The sequence below is a fragment of the Oryctolagus cuniculus genome, chromosome 4, assembly GCF_964237555.1.
Source record: "Oryctolagus cuniculus chromosome 4, mOryCun1.1, whole genome shotgun sequence".
Lineage (NCBI taxonomy): Eukaryota > Metazoa > Chordata > Mammalia > Lagomorpha > Leporidae > Oryctolagus > Oryctolagus cuniculus.
Genome location: NC_091435.1, coordinates 3,340,987 through 3,357,852, shown reverse-complemented (window position 1 = coordinate 3,357,852; position 16,866 = coordinate 3,340,987). Strand labels below are relative to the sequence as shown.

General features: G+C 66.4%; 1 protein-coding gene across 1 annotated transcript in view; it reads left to right on the top strand.

Moving 5' to 3' along the window:
• The window catches only part of UMODL1 (uromodulin like 1), a 52,972-nt gene extending 37,437 nt beyond the window's left edge, over positions 1–15,535 (top strand). The window contains exons 10-21 of the mRNA XM_070073124.1: positions 655–792; positions 1,529–2,128; positions 3,179–3,442; positions 5,654–5,766; positions 7,787–8,000; positions 9,055–9,192; positions 9,607–9,848; positions 13,057–13,202; positions 13,642–13,878; positions 14,009–14,168; positions 14,666–14,750; positions 15,332–15,535. Of these exons, the coding sequence (XP_069929225.1) occupies positions 655–792; positions 1,529–2,128; positions 3,179–3,442; positions 5,654–5,766; positions 7,787–8,000; positions 9,055–9,192; positions 9,607–9,848; positions 13,057–13,202; positions 13,642–13,878; positions 14,009–14,168; positions 14,666–14,750; positions 15,332–15,513 (2,519 nt within the window). The 3' untranslated portion in view covers positions 15,514–15,535. The remainder of the gene's footprint in view (positions 1–654; positions 793–1,528; positions 2,129–3,178; positions 3,443–5,653; positions 5,767–7,786; positions 8,001–9,054; positions 9,193–9,606; positions 9,849–13,056; positions 13,203–13,641; positions 13,879–14,008; positions 14,169–14,665; positions 14,751–15,331) is intronic.
• Positions 15,536–16,866: the final 1,331 nt, after the last annotated feature.

The window sequence follows — 16,866 nt, the reverse complement described above, 5'->3', positions numbered from 1 at the left end:
GTGCCAGAGTCCTGGGAACTGTGGGGACCTTGGAGCACGTGGAGGATGGGCTGGGGGTCCCAGTGGGTGGGAGCAGAGAGGAGGGGGCGGGAGGAGAGGGGAGTGCTGATCCTGACGAATTTTCTGTCCTGGAGTTTGGCCCATGGACAGGCCCTGCCCGTTCCTGGGAAGCGGTGGGGCCGCTTGGGCTCGTGGGGACGGAGCGATGGCAGCGCCAGCAGGCTTGGGAGCCAGGGGGGCGGCGTTACAGCAGGGGGCTGGCGGCCAGGGCTGCTGGTGGCAGGCCGGGTGTCGGGGGGGGGTGGGACCAGGTGCTCAGGTGCCACTGGGCCCCCTGGAGCTCACGCACTTCCCCCGCCCCCGGCTCAGCCTCCTGTTTCTGGGTTGCATCCGGGGAAGAGGGCACATCGGAGAAGGGCGAGGGGTCTCGGCTGTTCGGGTTTGGGGACAGAGAATGAGAGGGCACAGCCCCACCTGTGGCTGCCACAGAGACTCACATGTCCTAATGTGGGAGGGGGGCCCCGCGGGGGTGGGGCTGATGCCCTGCCTCTGCCTCTGCCTCTGCCCCGGAGGGTGGGTGGTCTGTGCCCGGCCGTTGGCTGCTCGGCCGCTGCTGTTCTCTGCCTGGTCCGTCTCTCTCGTCTCTCCCCGCAGACTGGGACGAGTGTGCCGACAGCTCGGAGCATGACTGCTCGCCGGCCGCCCGCTGCCTCAACCTCGAGGGCTCCTACACCTGCCAGTGCCGCACGGCCAGGGACGCCAACCCCTCCCGGGCCGGCCGGGCCTGCCAGGGTGCGTGCCCCACCCCGGGGACCTGGGGTGGGCACGGCCCCCTTCCCTCAGGAATGGTCTGGTTTTAGCTTCTTTTAGAAGCAGGTGAGAGCCGTGGGTAAGGACGGGGCAGCAGCGAGCCCAGCCTGCACTCTGCTCTCCTTATCCTCGTGCAATTGTAAAATAGAATCTTTTAATAGACTTTTTTCCCAAGGAATTCAGGGGCCCACGAAGACTGGTAGCTTAACAACATCAAGCCCCAGAGGTGGAATTCTGGGTGTGCCCAGGACAAGGCCCCGGCTGGCCGGCCATGTCTGCCCCGGTGGGGGCTGCCCGGGGTTCCGAGCTGAGAAGCAGCAGGAGGCCGTGACTGATGGACTAGCCAAGTCTGCAGCTGATTGGCCATGTCTGCCTGGGTGCTGGTGGGGAGGGAGGAGGTGGTTAGGCCCTGCTCGGGGAAGAAGAGGGGCACTGGAGAACCAACCCAAGAGACTGACTCTCGCCTCCTGCCTCCTGTCCCCCAGCAAGCCCCTGAGAGCAACCAGGAGAAGCCCCGCACAGAGCCCAAACTGGGGAGACATTGTCCTAGCCCCAGGCCCTGACGGCTGAACTGCCCGCCTGTGGGAGCCCAGGCCCACCTGTGGGAGCCCAGCCCCGCCTGGCTCCCTGGCCTCAGGGTCTCAGCTTACCCCTTCATCACTGAGCAAACGTGCGCTGCGTCCATGGGACCTGGACAGCCTGTGTCTGTGTCTTGCAGGTGACCTGGTGAGCCCCCCGGGAACTGTGCTGTCTGCAGCGGCCGCGGTCACAGCCCCAGCTCCGGGCACAGGAACAGCAGCCCTCGAGCCAGAGATGCCCGCCTTGTCCCCCAGCCCCGGGCACCTGTGGGGCACCGTGGCGGCAGGCCCGGCCCAGCCCTCAGGGCTTGGGCCCAGCACAGAGGGCAGCGGCGTAACTGGGCAGGACAAGGAACGCTGGAACAGCACGGGGCCTGGTGTGTTGGAGGCAGAGCCCAGTGCAGCCCCGGGCCCGGGGCTGGGCCAGCGGAACACCACCCAGGTGGCCAGCGCCGCCGCCTCCTCTGGGGCTCCCACTCCAGCCCACATCTCCATCCCGGGGGCCACAAGTGGTCTGCTGGACTCCCCCAGAGCGTTCCTGGGAGCCCTCACCGTGGAGCCACTGTCCGGGGCCACCCCCACCGAGGACCCCACCGGCCACGTCATGTGGCACAGCAACCTCCCCACGTGGGAGGCGCCTCTGAACCCCACGTGGCTGCCGGAAGAGGACCCTGGGCTCCCCCACGCCCCAGACCCACCACGGACCCCCACCCCGGCGTCTCTGAGGACCCCGGGCTGCAGTGAGTACCAGGCACTGGGACCCCGCCAGGAGCCCCGCCGTCCGAGTGAGCGCAGGCGCAGGGCCTCTCTGCTCTCAGGTGCAGAGCGGGGGGCACCCGGCTGGGTAGGGAGAGGGCACTGCCCCGCCCCGTCTGGGCCCCCTCCTCCCCTTCACAAGCTCCTTGTTTGCAGCGGCTGGGGCAGGAGCCAGGTGGACCCCGGGCGCGCACGTGTGGCCCTCTCAGCAGCAGTGGCCCTGGCTGCTGGGCACCCCGGCTGTGCCGCACCCCCAGTCGTGCTGTGTCCCTAGCGCTGCTGTGCCCACGTCGTGCTGTGTCCCTAGCGCTGCTGTGCCCCCGTCGTGCTGTGTCCCTAGCGCTGCTGTGCCCACGTCGTGCTGTGTCCCTAGCGCTGCTGTGCCCCCGTCGTGCTGTGTCCCTAGCGCTGCTGTGCCCCCGTTCGTGCTGTGTCCCTAGCGCTGCTGTGCCGCACCCCCGTTCGTGCTGTGTCCCTAGCGCTGCTGTGCCCAGCCCGTGCCACCTCCCTAGCAGATCCGCGTTGTGTGCAGAGGGTGCGGCCCCTTCGGGAGAGTCCAGTGTAGGAAACGGGCCCTCGTGGTCCTGCAGGGGCCACGCTGGCGGCTCTGCCCCGAGCTCGCGGAGCTGCCGGCCCCGGCTGTGCGAGCTCCCTTCTTTGCTGCGCAGCACAGGTCAGCTGACCTCTGACCTCTCACACCCCTGGGGCCGGTGTTGTCCTGGCTGCGGACATCCCTGTGAGGGCGGCTCCCCGGCCTGCGCTGTCACCCAGGGTGAGGGGCGGGGCAGCCCTGATGAGGAAGGGCCCAGGACCTGCCCAAGAGGCCTCATTTCTGGGGGTCCAGGGACCTCAGGGTGTCTTTGAGCCACCCTAGGAACCATCTCCCAAAGGCCCCGGGGCGTCCCGGCTTAAGGGGTGCGGGGCCCCACTGAGGTGTGCGGCAGGTGACCGGGGCCGGCATCACCTGCAGCCCGCCCTGTCCTCCCTGGACACGAACGAGGCTTCTCCACTGTAACCCGGTGTTTGTGCTCCAGTCCCAGGCCCTGTCCCCATCGAACGGGTCACAGTCTCCAACGTGAGCGGCTCCGGCTTCCACCTGGCCTGGGTGGCGAGTCTCGCCCTGCGCCCCACCTTCCAGCTCACCCTGAGCTCCGCGCCGAGCCCCGCTGTCAGCCTGGAGACGCAGGGCACCAGCGTGGCGCTGTCAGGGCTGCAGCCGGGCCTTGTGCACCTGGTGGAGCTCGTGGCCAAAGCCTGCGGGAAGGAAGGCGGCAGGGCGCGGCTGAAAGTGAGGACAGGTAATGCCCTCCGGGGGCCCCACCCTCTGCTCTTGGCCGGCGGGGGGAGAGGGCGGGGAAGACCTCCCACGGGCCGGCCGAGTCAGAGAGCTGCGTTTATCTGGAGGCCGCTGGGGTTCTGGTTTCTTCTCCACGGTCGGCGCGTCCAGCTCCCTTTACTGGGTGCACTCAGGCCGGCTGGAGGCAGGGAGGTGGCGTCGCAGAGGGAGCCCGGGCCGCCCACCCAGGTCTGCACCAGAACGCCGGTGCCCCACCCTGTGGTGTTGATCTTGAGCTATGTCCCCCCCGCCCTGCCACTCTCAGTGGACTTGGCCTGCAGGAGGCCGGCGGTAAGCAGCTGGACAGGCAGCTGGAGCCCTGTGAGTGCCCGCCGCAGCCTGTGCTGGTGTCGGAATCGAGCGACGCCTGTCACGGGTGGACCCAGGCGGGCAGGAGCTGCAAGTCCTGCAAGTCCTCTCTCCTCATTAGCATGGCTACCTGGCCATTTTCGCCGTCCCAACGTCTGTCTATTTATTTACTTTTGTTTAATTTCAAACGTAAAGAGGGAGAGAAAGAGAGAGAAAGAGAGAGAGAGAGAGATCTCCCATCTGCTGGTTCATTCCCTAAATGCCTGCAACAGCCAGGACTGAACCAGGCCAAGGCCAGGAGACCCGCATTCGGGCCTGGTTTCCTGCATGGGTGCGGGAGGGAGCCCTCGCCTGTGACCCTCCAGGGCACACATCAGCAGACAGCCGGGAGTGGGAGTGGAGCTGGGACTTGAACCCAGGCCCCCTGAGGCGGGACACGGGCACCCCAAGCAGCATGTATCCCTGTGCCTGGGTACCTGGGCACTTTCTTAATGAGCCACCTGCAAAGGGGGTGCCCGACCTGCAGGCGAGTCCTCGCCGCTCAGCCGACTTCCCAGGCCTTGGGAGCGCTGGTCCCCGGCTTGGGGTGCGCCCTCCGCGGGGGGCAGCTGAAGGTGGCCTTCTGGGGTGCAGTGAGGACAGCTTCGAGTTTTTGTTGATGTCCTCTAAGGAGCAAAGGGGCCCCAGCTGGGAAATTGAAGAGGAAGCCGTGTGTGTGGCGCTGGTGGCACAAGGTCACGGTGAGCTGCAGGGTGGGAGGCTGCTGGCGGCCGGCCGGTCCACCGCGGGCTCAGAAAGCAGAGCCGGGCGTCTGAGGCCTCGCCTGCTCTGCAGGGGTGACGGGCGGTGTGAGCGCGTGACCCCGCACCTGGACAGGGGTGTGGCTGCTCTCGCCCGCCCTGGCCCTGGTGGCTTTTAGGCCAGGTTGCTCGTGCCAACTACCGTGACTTGGGCCAATTCGGCGCAGGGACAGCAGGACGTGGGTGTGAGGTTCATCCAGGGAAGAGAGGTGGGATGGCTGAGTGGTTTGTCTCAAGCTGAGCTAGAAGTTCTTGGTGCTGGGGGGTGCGGGCAGACTCTGAGCCCCCAGGTCTTTCTCCCTCCTGGCGCATGGCAGGTGCTGCGTGGATGTAGGGAGAGGGAAGGACTGGCCGAGGACACAGCTGCGTGCAGAAGCCAGGCGCAATGCCAGAGATTCCGGGACCACATTCGTGTCCCACGAGCCCCTAGAAAGCTCATGTGTGGGAAAAGGGTTCAGAGGGAGGAGGCCGGGGCCGGAGCAGGGGGAGCCTGAGCGGCAGGGAGGCGGGGAGGAGAGCTCTCGACAGGAGCTCAGGCAGCAGCAGGGCGGTTAGCCCGGGACAGCCAGTTCACACCTGGGCCCTGGTTAGCCTGGGACAGCCGGTTCACACCTGGGCCCTGGTTAGCCTGGGACAGCCGGTTCACACCTGGGCCCTGGTTAGCCCGGGGCAGCCGGTTCACACCCGGACCCTGGTTAGCCCGGGACAGCCGGTTCACACCTGGGTTCTGGTGTTGTTAGGCAGTGGTGCCGCCCTACCCATTCAGAGTTGCCCAAGCTTGCTGGGAAGGTGGCCGGACACCCTGTGCACGCGTGGCAGCCATGAGAGAGGAGGCTGCACGGCGGGGGAGCCCGGGGAGCTGAGCTGGTTCTGCAGCCATGGAAGGTTCCCCCTCTGGCGCAGGCTTGTTGGGGGCCCCCTGGGGTCTGGTGGACTGTGTCTGGGGTGCTGGGGGCTCAGGTCGGCCTTGGTTTCTTGTTCTCCCTGGGCCCCATGGGAGATGGAGCTGGTGGGGGCAGCCCAATGCCCCACCCTTGCCAACGTGCTTATGCCTGACCCTGCAGCGGCCCAGAAACTCCGCGGCCAGGCGAGGATCACCGGCGTCAGCTACTCAGAGCGCCTGGGCAACGCCAGCAGCCAGGAGCACCGGGACTTCCTGCAGCTGTTCCTCACTGCGGTGAGTGTCCTTTCTCGGAAAGGACGGAGGGCGGGGGCGGATGGTGGGTGGAGTTCTAAATGTGCCCAGCCAGGGCGGACAGGAAGCCCCTCCCCTGCTTAAAAAAGAGTTTAAAGACCGAGATGGACCTCACATCCTGTCGCGTGCACACCTTGAAGTGCACTGTCAGAGGCTGAGACTTGTGCGACGTCGTGTGACCATCAGCACGCTCTCATTCCTCCTGCCCACCCCCCCCACCCCCCCCCCGTGGAGGCTGTGCAGCAGACAGAAGCCTCCCGCTGCCCCTCCCCGGCCCCGGCCTCGATCTCCTCCCGCCCTGGGCTCTGTGTGGAGCCTGCTGGCGCCTCCCGCTCAGCGTGGTTCCAAGGCTGCTCCACACTCAGCAGGCGTGGGTGTCACGGCTGCGTGGCCCCGCCCGTTCCGCGGGAGACCCGCTGTTGGCCGTCCCTCACGGAGGGGCGCTCGGGACGGCTCTGCTTCCCTCCTGAGCCGTGCGGCCAGGATCCTCCGCCCCCTGCTTTCCTGTGCTCCTAGCCCCGCGGTGCCGAGGGGTGGACAGGCGCTACGACAGAGCAACAGGTGCTGGTTGTGATGGTGGCGTGCTGCTTTCTGAGATGTAGACCACGCACTTGTCATACCCAGTGATCTGGCTTCATAGTGGAAATCTCACACTTTAGCTTTTCCCGGGTCTGGGAGGTGGTTTGGTCTTTTTTCTCATCTTAAGGTACAGCATAGGGAGAGTTTGGCAGCGCCACCTGGGGGTGGGGTGTGGCAGTGCAGCGATGCTCCCTCTGCTTCCTGGTTGAGGGCACACTGCTGCCCCGGAGCTGTCCAGCGGCGGCCCCCCTAGCATCTGGGGACCGGCCTCAGCCTCCCCTGGGAGTCCCATGTCCTGGCCCAGGGTGTGCATTCCCAGCGGTGTCGGGGTGTGAAGGTGTGGCTCGCTGTCTCCCTTAGGTTCCGTGGCAGTTTACAGAAGGTTAAGAGGCAGCTGCTGCTGTCAGCCATGGGGTGGCGCCATTTTCACCCCAAGTTTCAGCATGAGTCTTTCTTCTTGAAACGGTACCCCCTTTGCCAGTTTTGGGGTTGCGGGTTTTCTGCTTGCCTGGGATCTCAGAAGAGCAGGTGGTGGTGCCACTCTGGGACATTGGGACAAGTCTGGGGAGGTGAGGGTTAATGTGGCACCAGGTTCCTGGGGAGCACTGCCTTGACACTGCCTGGAAATGGAGCAGGGGCCGGCGTCGTGGTGCAGTGGGTAAGGCCGCTGTCTGCAGTGCCGGCCTCCCATACGGGCGCCAGTTCGACTCCCAGCTGCTCCACTTCCCATCCAGCTCTCTGCTGTGGCCTGGGAAAGCAGTGGAGGATGGCCCAAGTCCTTGGGCCCCTGCACGCACGTGGGAGACCCGGAAGAAGCTCCTGGCTTCGGATCAGCACAGCTCTGACCATTTCAGCCATTTGAGGCGTGAACCAGCGGATGGAAGACCTCTCTCTCTCTCTCTGCCTCTGCCTTTCAAATAAATAAAAATACTTAAAAAAGAAGTGAAATGAAGAATGACATAAACGAGAGAGAGAGAGAGAGAGAGAAAGGCTGATGGTTAGAATGGCATTGTAGCAGCCATTAGATGGAGCCAACCAAAGGCAGCTGGGGGTCTCTCTGGACCTCTCTGGGGTGACAATGGACTTGCTCCACTTGGGTGGCCGGGGGTGGGGAGCACGTCCCCGAGTCTGTGTCCTGAGCCGCCCTCCGCACCTCCCAGTCTTTCTCGGGGACAAACCCGGGAGGCGCGCTTCATAGCAGGGCTCAGCATTGCCCGGACTGTCTCATCGGAAGATCGCGCGTGTTTCTGGGCATTTTCGCCACTGTGGCTGGTGTGGAATAACACGGCGCGTGATGGCGACAGACCCACAGTGAGGCTTCGAGGGGCGGGGCTGCCCGTGGCGTCCACCGCCTCAGGGAGGAGCAGACTCTGGGGGGTGGGAGCCGCCCTAGGCAGCTCTGCTCACGGCCGTGCCTCCGCAGGTGCAGGGCTCCTTGCCGGCCGCGCTGCGCCAGCAGCTGGACGCGGGCGGGCTCAGGCTGGAGGTGACCAGCGTCGGCAACGGCAGCGTCGTGGTGCAGTTTAACTTGCTGATCGTCGCGGACCTGGAGGTGGGGGCGGTGTCTGCGGCGTTCCTGGCCGCCTTGCACAACGCGGCTGCACTGGAGGTGGCCGCAGCTGACACCTTCCTACAGGGTAGGTGGGGACGGGCCCTGGACGGGGAGGCGGTGGGCGCCCGGCGGCTGCCCCGGCTCTGACGGCTGGGCCCTGATGTGCCTCCTCTCGGGCGTTCCCGGGCGTGAGACAGGGCCCTCCTTGTCTCTGCTGTCTAAGGGTTTAGGATTGAAAGGGCCCCGCCCTCCGCACCTACTCTTCTGCATGGAGGGCAGGTGTGTGACCCCCCACAGACCCCCCCCCACGCCCACTCTCCAGGAGGTCCTGGGAAAACAACTGAGAGGAGAAGCGGGCAATTCAGACTCTCGTCTTACGTCACGATGATCGACTCACAGTTACAAGTCTGAAAAATGAAGACTTTTTTTTAAAAGGATTTATTTACTTGAAAGTCAGAGAGTTACACAGAGAGAGAAGGAGACGCAGAGAGAGAGAGAGAGAGAGAGAGAGAGAGAGAGGTCTTCCATGCCGGTTCACTCCCCAGATGGCTGCAACGGCTGGAGCTGCACTGATCCGAAGCCAGGAGCCAGGAGCCTTTTCCAGGTCTCCCACGTGGGTGCAGGGGCCCAAGCACTTGGGCCATCCTCCACTGCTTTCCCAGGCCACAGCAGAGAGCTGGATTGGAAGTGGAGCAGCCGGGACTTGAACCAGCACCCACAGGGGCTGCCAGGGTTGCAGGCAGTGGCTTCCCCCACTGCACCACGGCCCCGGCCCCTCAGCCCGTGTCGTAAAGACCAGGGGGAGATACACGGGGTTGGCGCTCCGGGCCGCGCTCTTCCATTCGGGCAGTGAGTCTGCTCCACCCTCAGCCACGTCACCGGTGAAGACAGAGGGCGGGGCGGGAGGGCCTGAACCGGGGCTGGAACCCCGGTTGCAGCAGGGGAGCCGTGGGGGCTGCTGGTCCCCTGGCCGCCTGGGAAAGCAGGGGTGACCCCGCCCAGGGCCAGCCAGGGGCCCAGACGCCCCCTTCCTGAACCGCCCTACAGACACACGTGTGTCTTGACGGCCACAGTGGGAGCCCCCGCGTCTGCTCGCGTCTGCCGGGCCACAGCGCTGTGCTGTTCTCTGGGTGTCACAGATTTCGACGAGTGTGCGAGCGGGGAGGACGACTGTGTGCCGGGGGCGGCCTGCACCAACACCCTCGGCTCCTTCTCCTGCGGCTGCGAGGGAGGGGCCCTCGGCGTCCCCATAGAGTATGCCGGAAGACCCTGTGCAGGTGAGGCCTTGGGCCCTCTCCCACCTCGCTGTCCGGTGTTCTCGGCCCTGTGAACCAGGGAGGTCAGCGTCCTGCCGAGCCCCGGGCACGTGTGTGCACACGTGTGCATGTCATCCGTGTGCATTGTGTGTGCACATACGTGCGCATCTGTGCGTGTGCACTGTGCAATATATACGTGTGTACACACGCACATGTGTGCATTGCGTGTATCTGTGCGTACGCATGTTTATGCACGCGGTATGCCTACGTGCACACATGTATGTATGCATGTATGTGCATGTGAACGAGTGTGTGGTGTATGTTCGTCCATACATGTGCATTGTGCACCCTGCATGTGTGTGCATGTGCAGCAGGCCCCCATGCTGGTCCCAGCCACAGACCCACGCTTGGCCTCTGTCTCCGTGTGCCCTGCAGGTGCCTCCCCCGGCCCCGCGCCCCAGGCCCCGCCCCCGCGGCTGAGCCTGAGCGGCGCGGTCAGCGTGCTCTGCGAGATGGAGAGGGTGGCCGTCGCCGTGCAGAGGCGCTTCCTGCAGCAGGAGGCCATCCCCGAGGCCGCCCTGTACCTGGGACAGCCCTCCTGCAACGTCAGCGCCCGCAACCACAGCCACGTGCTCCTGGTGGCCGGCTGGAGCGAGTGCGGGACCCTCGTGCAGAGCGTAAGAACCGGGGCGCACACGTGGGCATGCCCCTGGGACCTCATACAGAATGTAAGGCCCGGGACGCACACGCGGGCACACCCCTGGGGACCTCATACAGAGCTAAGAACCGAGCCGCACACGCGGGCACACCCCTGGGACCTCATACAGAGCTAAGAACTGGGGTGCATACGTGGGCACGCCCCTGGGGACCCTCGTGCAGAGCTAAGAACTGGGGTGCACACGTGGGCACGCCCCTGGGACCTCATACAGAATGTAAGGCCTGGGCCGCACACGCGGGCACGCCTCTGGGACCTCATACAGAGCTAAGAACTGGGACGCACACGCGGGCACACCCCTGGGGACCCTCGTGCAGAGCGTAAGAACCGGGACGCACACGCGGGCACGCCCCTGGGACCTCATACAGAATGTAAGGCCCGGGGTGCACATGCGGGCACACCCCTGGGAACCTCATATAGAATGTAAGGCCTGGGCACACACGCGGGCACACCCCTGGGACCTCATACAGAATGTAAGGCCCGGGCCGCACACGCAGGCATACCCCTGGGACCTCATACAGAGCTAAGAACCAGGGTGCACATGCGGGCATGCCCCTGGGGACCCTCGTGCAGAGCTAAGGCCTGGGACACACACGCGGGCACACCCTTGGGGACCTCACGCAGAGGTAAGAACCAGGGCGCACACGCGGGCACGCCCCTGGGACCTCATACAGAATGTAAGGCCTGGGGTGCACACGCGGGCATGCCCCTGGGGACCTCATGCAGAGCGTAAGGCCCGGGACGCACACACGGGCATGCCCCTGGGGGCAGGGAGGGTCTGCCCCGGGCCCGCAGCCCAAGGTCTCTGCTCTGAGCAGGGAAGCAGGCAAGCGAGTCCAAAGCAAAGGGCCTGGGGCAGCCTCAGAGTCAGGGCTGACGGGGTGGGGGGGTGGGAAAGCCGGGGGTGGGGTCATGTGTGAGTGCGTGGACGCCTGCGTGTGGGCATGTTTCTCCGTGTGCACCCGTGTGTACATGTGTGTGGATGGCTATGTGTGTGACTGTGAGTAAGCTTGCATGCATGAACGTGTGTGTGAGTTTGTGTAGGTGACAGTGTGTGTGTTAAGCATGTGTGAATGTTATTTGTTAATAGGAGTGTGTGTATGGTGCGTGTGTGCATGTGTGTGGCGTGCAGTGTGTGTAAGGAGTGTGCATGGGTGTGGTGTGTGCGTGTAAGAGGTGTGTGCATGCATGCATGTATCTGTGCATGTAAGTGTGTGTGTGTGTGTGTGTAAGGGATGTGTGTGTAAGGGATGTGTGTATTGGTGGGAGGCAGGTGGCGCCAGTCTCAGCCCCATGGAGGACTGTGGTCCTGTCCAGCGTCCACTTTGCCCAGGCTCTGAAGGGCCTGGAGGCTGGGGGTGGAGGGAAGCCCCTTGGGCTGGGGCCTGGCAGCCCCATGTGCAGGACCTGCCCGTCAGTCCTTGGCCCTGGGGTCACTTTGGGTGTCTGTGGGCTGTGGCTCCCTGGGCCTGCGCTGGGGGGAGGAGACACCAGCACCTGCACCTCTGTGAGTCCAGTCCTGGGCGGGGCCGGCCCCTGCCCATGCAGCCGGGGTGGGGTGAGGGGCTACCAGACTCCCCGGGGGCCCCCACTGATGGGGGCTTGTCCTGCAGCGAAGGCCCAGACGGGTGCAGCCGGGGACCTGCGGGCAGGGCTGGATCGGGGAGGGCAGAGCCGGCAGGGAGCTCAGCGTGGTCTGTCTGAGTGGTTCAGGCTGTCTGGCTGCTGGCCCTTGGTCCGGCCTTCTTGGAGGAGTGGGCCTGGGGGGCTGGGGCTGGGGTAGACTCAGGGAGCTGCACCTGCACGAGATGAGCGCTTCCCGAGCAGGGCAGGACCACGGGCCCCGGCTTCTGCCCCAGAGGCTCCTGGGAGCAACCCAGGCCTTGTTTCCTGGGGAAGGGGTGGGGAGGGGCAGTGCCCCGCAGTCCCCCCATGGATGTGCGTGGGCTGCATGACCTGGGCACAGCCCCAGGGACGCCAGGCCCCCAGCACCTTGGGCCAGACGCGGTTGTCCACTATTAGGGAGGGCGTAGGCCCAGCACAGCAGATGGGGTGCAGGCTGAGGACCAGCCCTGTCCCCGGGCTCTGCTTCCAGAGGGGCCTCAGGGCGCGGGGTTGGATGCTTGCTCAGAGGGGCGGGGGACGCAGCGGGCACAGGGTGGGCCTGGGGACGGATGAGAAGGACATCCCTGGACAGTGGCGGCAGGGCAGCCGCAGGGGCGGCTGGGGCGTCCCAGAGTGAGGGTCAGCGCAGAAGTGGCAGCGGCTGTCACGGGCCTCTGTCCAGCGAGTCCCCTCAGCGAGTCCACTGGGCGGACGGGACCAACGCCCGTGTGCCAGCGGCCTCAGCCGTGCCCACTGCAGCCCCTGGAACCCGCGCGGCCTGAGAGCCGCCCGCTGGGCCTCCAGACCTGGGACTCCCGGGGGGTGAGCGTTTGCCCGAGGGGCCGTTTGGAAGGGGCAGGGGGCGCAGTCGAGGCACCTGTGTGGCCCTTGTTCGCCCCTAGGGCAGTCCTGGGTCCGCTGGCCGGAGCGAGAGGGTGGCCGTGCAGGGCCGCGGCTCGGGGGTGTGAGGAGGAGGATGGAGCCTCCCCAAGTGTGCAGGCACCACGCATGCCCGGGGTCAGCATGGCCCCCAAGACGGGGGTGCCCTCGGCAAACCCCAGGTGATGATGCGGGGACCAGGGCCGTGGAGAGAAGGGGAACCCCCCCCCCCGGCCTGGGGACCACGGGGAGTCCCATCACTCCTGCCACGGCTGTCACTCCTGCCGCGGCCGCCACTCCTGCCACGGCTGTCACTCCTGCCACGGCTGTCACTCCTGCCACGGCCGCCACTCCTGCCACGGCCGTCACTCCTGCCACGGCCGTCACTCCTGCCACGGCTGTCACGCCTGCCACAGCTGCCACGGCCGCCACAGCTGCCACGGCCGCCACTCCTGCCATGGCCGTCACTCCTGCCGCGGCTGTCACTCCTGCCACGGCCGTCACGGCTCCGACTCCAGCCAGGCTGCTGGTGCCGTGCAGTGCACTCCAGGGCGCGACCACAGGGGGCGGGGGATAAGCTCAGGGGAGAATCCCTCCTGCCCCTCCCGCGGCGGCCTTGGCGGGGTCCACAGCGGGGTCGGGGACCTCAGGGGCCTGGGGCTCACGCGGGCCCCGTGTGTGCGCAGAACATGACGGACACGGTGGTGAGGACCACGCTGAGGAGCGACCTGTCCCCGGAGGGCGTCATCCACCACCTGAAGATCCTAAGCCCCATCCACTGCACCTTCCGGAACCACCTGCTGACGTCCTCGGGCCACAGCCCCGAGTGGGGGTGAGGGCAGCCGCGGCCGTGCACGGCCTTGTCGGGCAGATTCACTCATCTATCTGAAAGGCAGAGTTAGAGGCAGAAAGACTAGGGGGAGAGAGAGAGGCAGGGGAGGGAGGGAGAAGAGAGACAGGTCTCCACCCACTGCTTCACTCCCCAGGTGGTCGCACTCGGTCTGAAGCCAGGAGCCAGGAGCTTCTCGGGTCTCCCACGCGGGTGCAGGGGTCCCAGCACGTGGGCCATCTTCTGCTGCCCTCCCAGGCCATAGCAGAGAGCTGGGTGGGAAGTGGAGCAGCCGGGACTTGAACCAGTGCCCCTGTGGGATGCCGGCGCTGCAGGCGGTGGCCTGTCCCACAGCGCTGGCCCTGGGTTCCTGCTTTGGGAGGGGGACGGTGGCACGCAGGAGGCAGGCTGCTGAGCGGCGCGCCCTACCCCCCCCCCCCAGGGTCTACACCATCGTGGAGGACCTCCACGGCGCGGGGAGCTTTGTCACCGAGATGCAGCTGTTTGTTGGGGAGTCGCCCATCCCCCAGAATCACAGCGTGTCTGCCAGCGCCGACGTCACCATCGCCGTGGGGCTCTACACCCAGAAAAGCGACCTCAAGGTGGTGCTGACCGAGTGCTGGGCGACCCCGTCGAGCAACGCGTGGGACCCGCTCACCTTTGGTTTCATTAACAACAGGTAGGGGCTCGGGGGGCCCGGGGCTCCGGCAGAGGCTGGCGTGGGCCTGGGTCTTCGGGGACTGGGGAGGGGGCCGGCGCAGGTGCACGCCCCTGCGGGGACCCTCAGGGGCCGCGTGCCCTCTGCCCAGCTGCCCGGTGCCCAACACCTACACCCGCGTCATCGAGAACGGCGACTCCCACAAGGCGCAGTTCAAGCTCCGGCTCTTCTCCTTCATCAACACCTCCCTCGTGTACCTGCACTGCCAGCTGCGCGTGTGCCTGGAGGCGCCCGGAGCCACGTGCAAGATAGTGAGTGTCCACGCACTGGCCGCGGGGCCCCGGCTGTCGCTCTGTCCGCCAGCGTCCGGGGCCCGTGTGGCGGACCTGGCGTGAGCAGCCCTGGGGAGGGGACCCGAGGGAGCCCGGGGGGCACTCCGGGGTCATCGGGGGGCCCTGCCTCGCTGCCGCCCCCTCCCGCCACTTGCTGAGCACAGTCAAGGCCTCCTGCCCACGGCGGCCATGGCTCCGAGAGACACGTGGTTAAGCCACCGCGTCTGTCCGAGGACGGGGCAGGGCGCCAGGCTCACACCTGGACGGTGTAGACTTGGCGTCGCCCGCAGAGCCTGCCCGTGGGCTCGAGAGCCCCGGCAACCACGGGCGCGTGGCAGCCGGCTGGGGCTAGCGCTCTCCGGTGAGCAGGAGTTGTCCCCTGTGCAGAGTGGACGCACGCAGGCCCGTGCGACGGCGGCTCGGCGCCTGCGGCCACTGTTCCGCTCACTTCAAGTTTCTCTCCTGCACAAAAACAGAACTGCAACGAGCTGCGCGTGCTGAGAAGTGGCGAGGTCTCTGAGGTGCACCTGGCGTCCTGGGGGCCCCTCGTGCGCTCTGAGGGTGAGCGGACCACCGCGGGAGGCGGCTGAGGCTGCACCGGCCCCGTCCACCAGCAGGGGGAGCAGCTCCTCCCAATCGCGGGCAGAGGCGGCTATAGCTCAGAGTCCACCGGGCGCCCCCTGCAGGCGGCATGCAGTTCGCAGTGCCCAGTCCCGGAGCAGGGTCAGTCCTTACCCCAGGCTGCAGACGACCAGACCGCCTTCGAGGGGTCAAGGGCAGGTGTCACAGCCAACGCGGCAGCGTGTTCGGCTACCCGGTCCAAAGGCAGCGAAGTTTTCTGACAGTGCCCAGATAGGCGGAGTGGACGCTTCAGAGGACCGGGCTCAAGTTGCAGGCCGTGTGCTGCCCAGGCCGGAGCCGGGGTCAGGCCCCTCCCTCCAGCCGTCACTGGGCACCTGGGCTGTGTCCACCCCACAGACGGCAGGGCTGTGGCCGTGTGTGTGTGTGTGTGTGCAGGGGCTATCGGGGCCCCTGTTTGCAACTCTGGGGCCTACAGTGCCCCGCGTCTTCACTGTGCCGTCTGTGGAGGTCGGTGCTGGCCCGGCCTGGGCACACCTCTCACCATGCCCGTCGTCCTGCAGGTGCGCCGGCAGAGCCCGCGTCGGGCCTGGGGGCCGGCTACGTGGTCCTCATCGTGGCGGGCGTCCTCGCGGGGGTGGCCGGGGCGGCTGCCTTTCTGATCGTGCGCTCCCAGACGATGACGGGAAAATACAGCTTCCGGCTCCAGCCGGACACCCTGAGCTACCGGGCGTTCAGCGACTAGGAGGTCCCAGCTGGGCCGCAGGTGGGTGAGGGGTGAGGGAGCCCGGGGCCCTGCGGCGATGCCCGGGACAGACCTGCATGTGCTGCGGTTCCGGTCCCCTTCCCGCAGACGTGTACTCACTTCCTGAGACAGCCCCGCGCCCGGGGCAGAGGGCAGAAGGCAGAGGGCAGAGGGCAGTGGGCAGTGGGCAGATGGCAGAGGGCAGAGGGCAGAGGGCAGAGGGCAGTGGGCAGTGGGCAGTGGGCAGATGGCAGAGGGCAGTGGGCAGAGGGCAGAGGGCAGTGGGCAGTGGGCAGATGGCAGAGGGCAGTGGGCAGATGGCAGAGGGCAGAGGGCAGTGGGCAGTGGGCAGAGGGCAGAGGGCAGAGGGCAGAGGGCAGTGGGCAGAGGGCAGAGGGCAGTGGGCAGAGGGCAGAGGGCAGAGGGCAGAGGGCAGTGGGCAGATGGCAGAGGGCAGAGGGCAGTGGGCAGTGGGCAGAGGGCAGAGGGCAGTGGGCAGATGGCAGTGGGCAGAGGGCAGTGGGCAGTGGGCAGAGGGCAGAGGGCAGTGGGCTCCACGGGTTCGCACTGCAGGGCCGGGGCCCAGGCACCCCCTCCCCCAGCCCTGCTGCCCCCCTCCCTGGGCAGCCACAGGCAGGGTCTGACCCCTCGGGGCCTCGGGTTCTCCACGTATGAAAGGCGGCTGGGGCATGTGACACGGAAGGGGAGATGCTCGAGGGCTCTTCTGCGGGGCCCATGTGTGTGCACGCATGTGTGCAGTGCACGTGTGTGCATGTGTGTGCACACGACTGTGTGTGCATATACATGCCTGAATGTGTATGTATACGTGTTTTCACTTATGTGCATGTGTGTGCATGTGTGTATGTGTGTGCATGTGTGTGTATGCGTGTGCCTACCCACTGTGAGTCACGGTGCGCCTGGGACACTGGGCAACGCTGTGGGTGTGCAGGCGCCGTGCGCATGTTCCGTGTGGACCGTCTGCACGCGTGAGTCTGAAGGCCCCACGATCTGGAGTGCAGTGTCAGTACGCATGCTTAGTGGGAAACACCATGGCTGTCATTTTCGTGAAGATGTGGAAAATGACAAGGCTGCGTGGCAGCAGCGTGGGATCATGGCCTCCGTGTGGCCAGGGGGGGACCCTGTGGCCAGGAGGGGACTCTGGGCCTGGCACCTGCAACTCAGGCACCCGCTTTCCTGCCGTGGCCACGGCCGGCCGCCCTCCCCAGCTCGGCCCTCCCCGCTCTGGAGACGCAGATCCCTGTAGCAGTCAGCCAGGGTGTGGGCCTCGGCCCCGAGTGCCCGGGCCAGTGGCCCTGAGTCCAGCGCAGCCCAGATGACAGTGGGCTTCTCTGA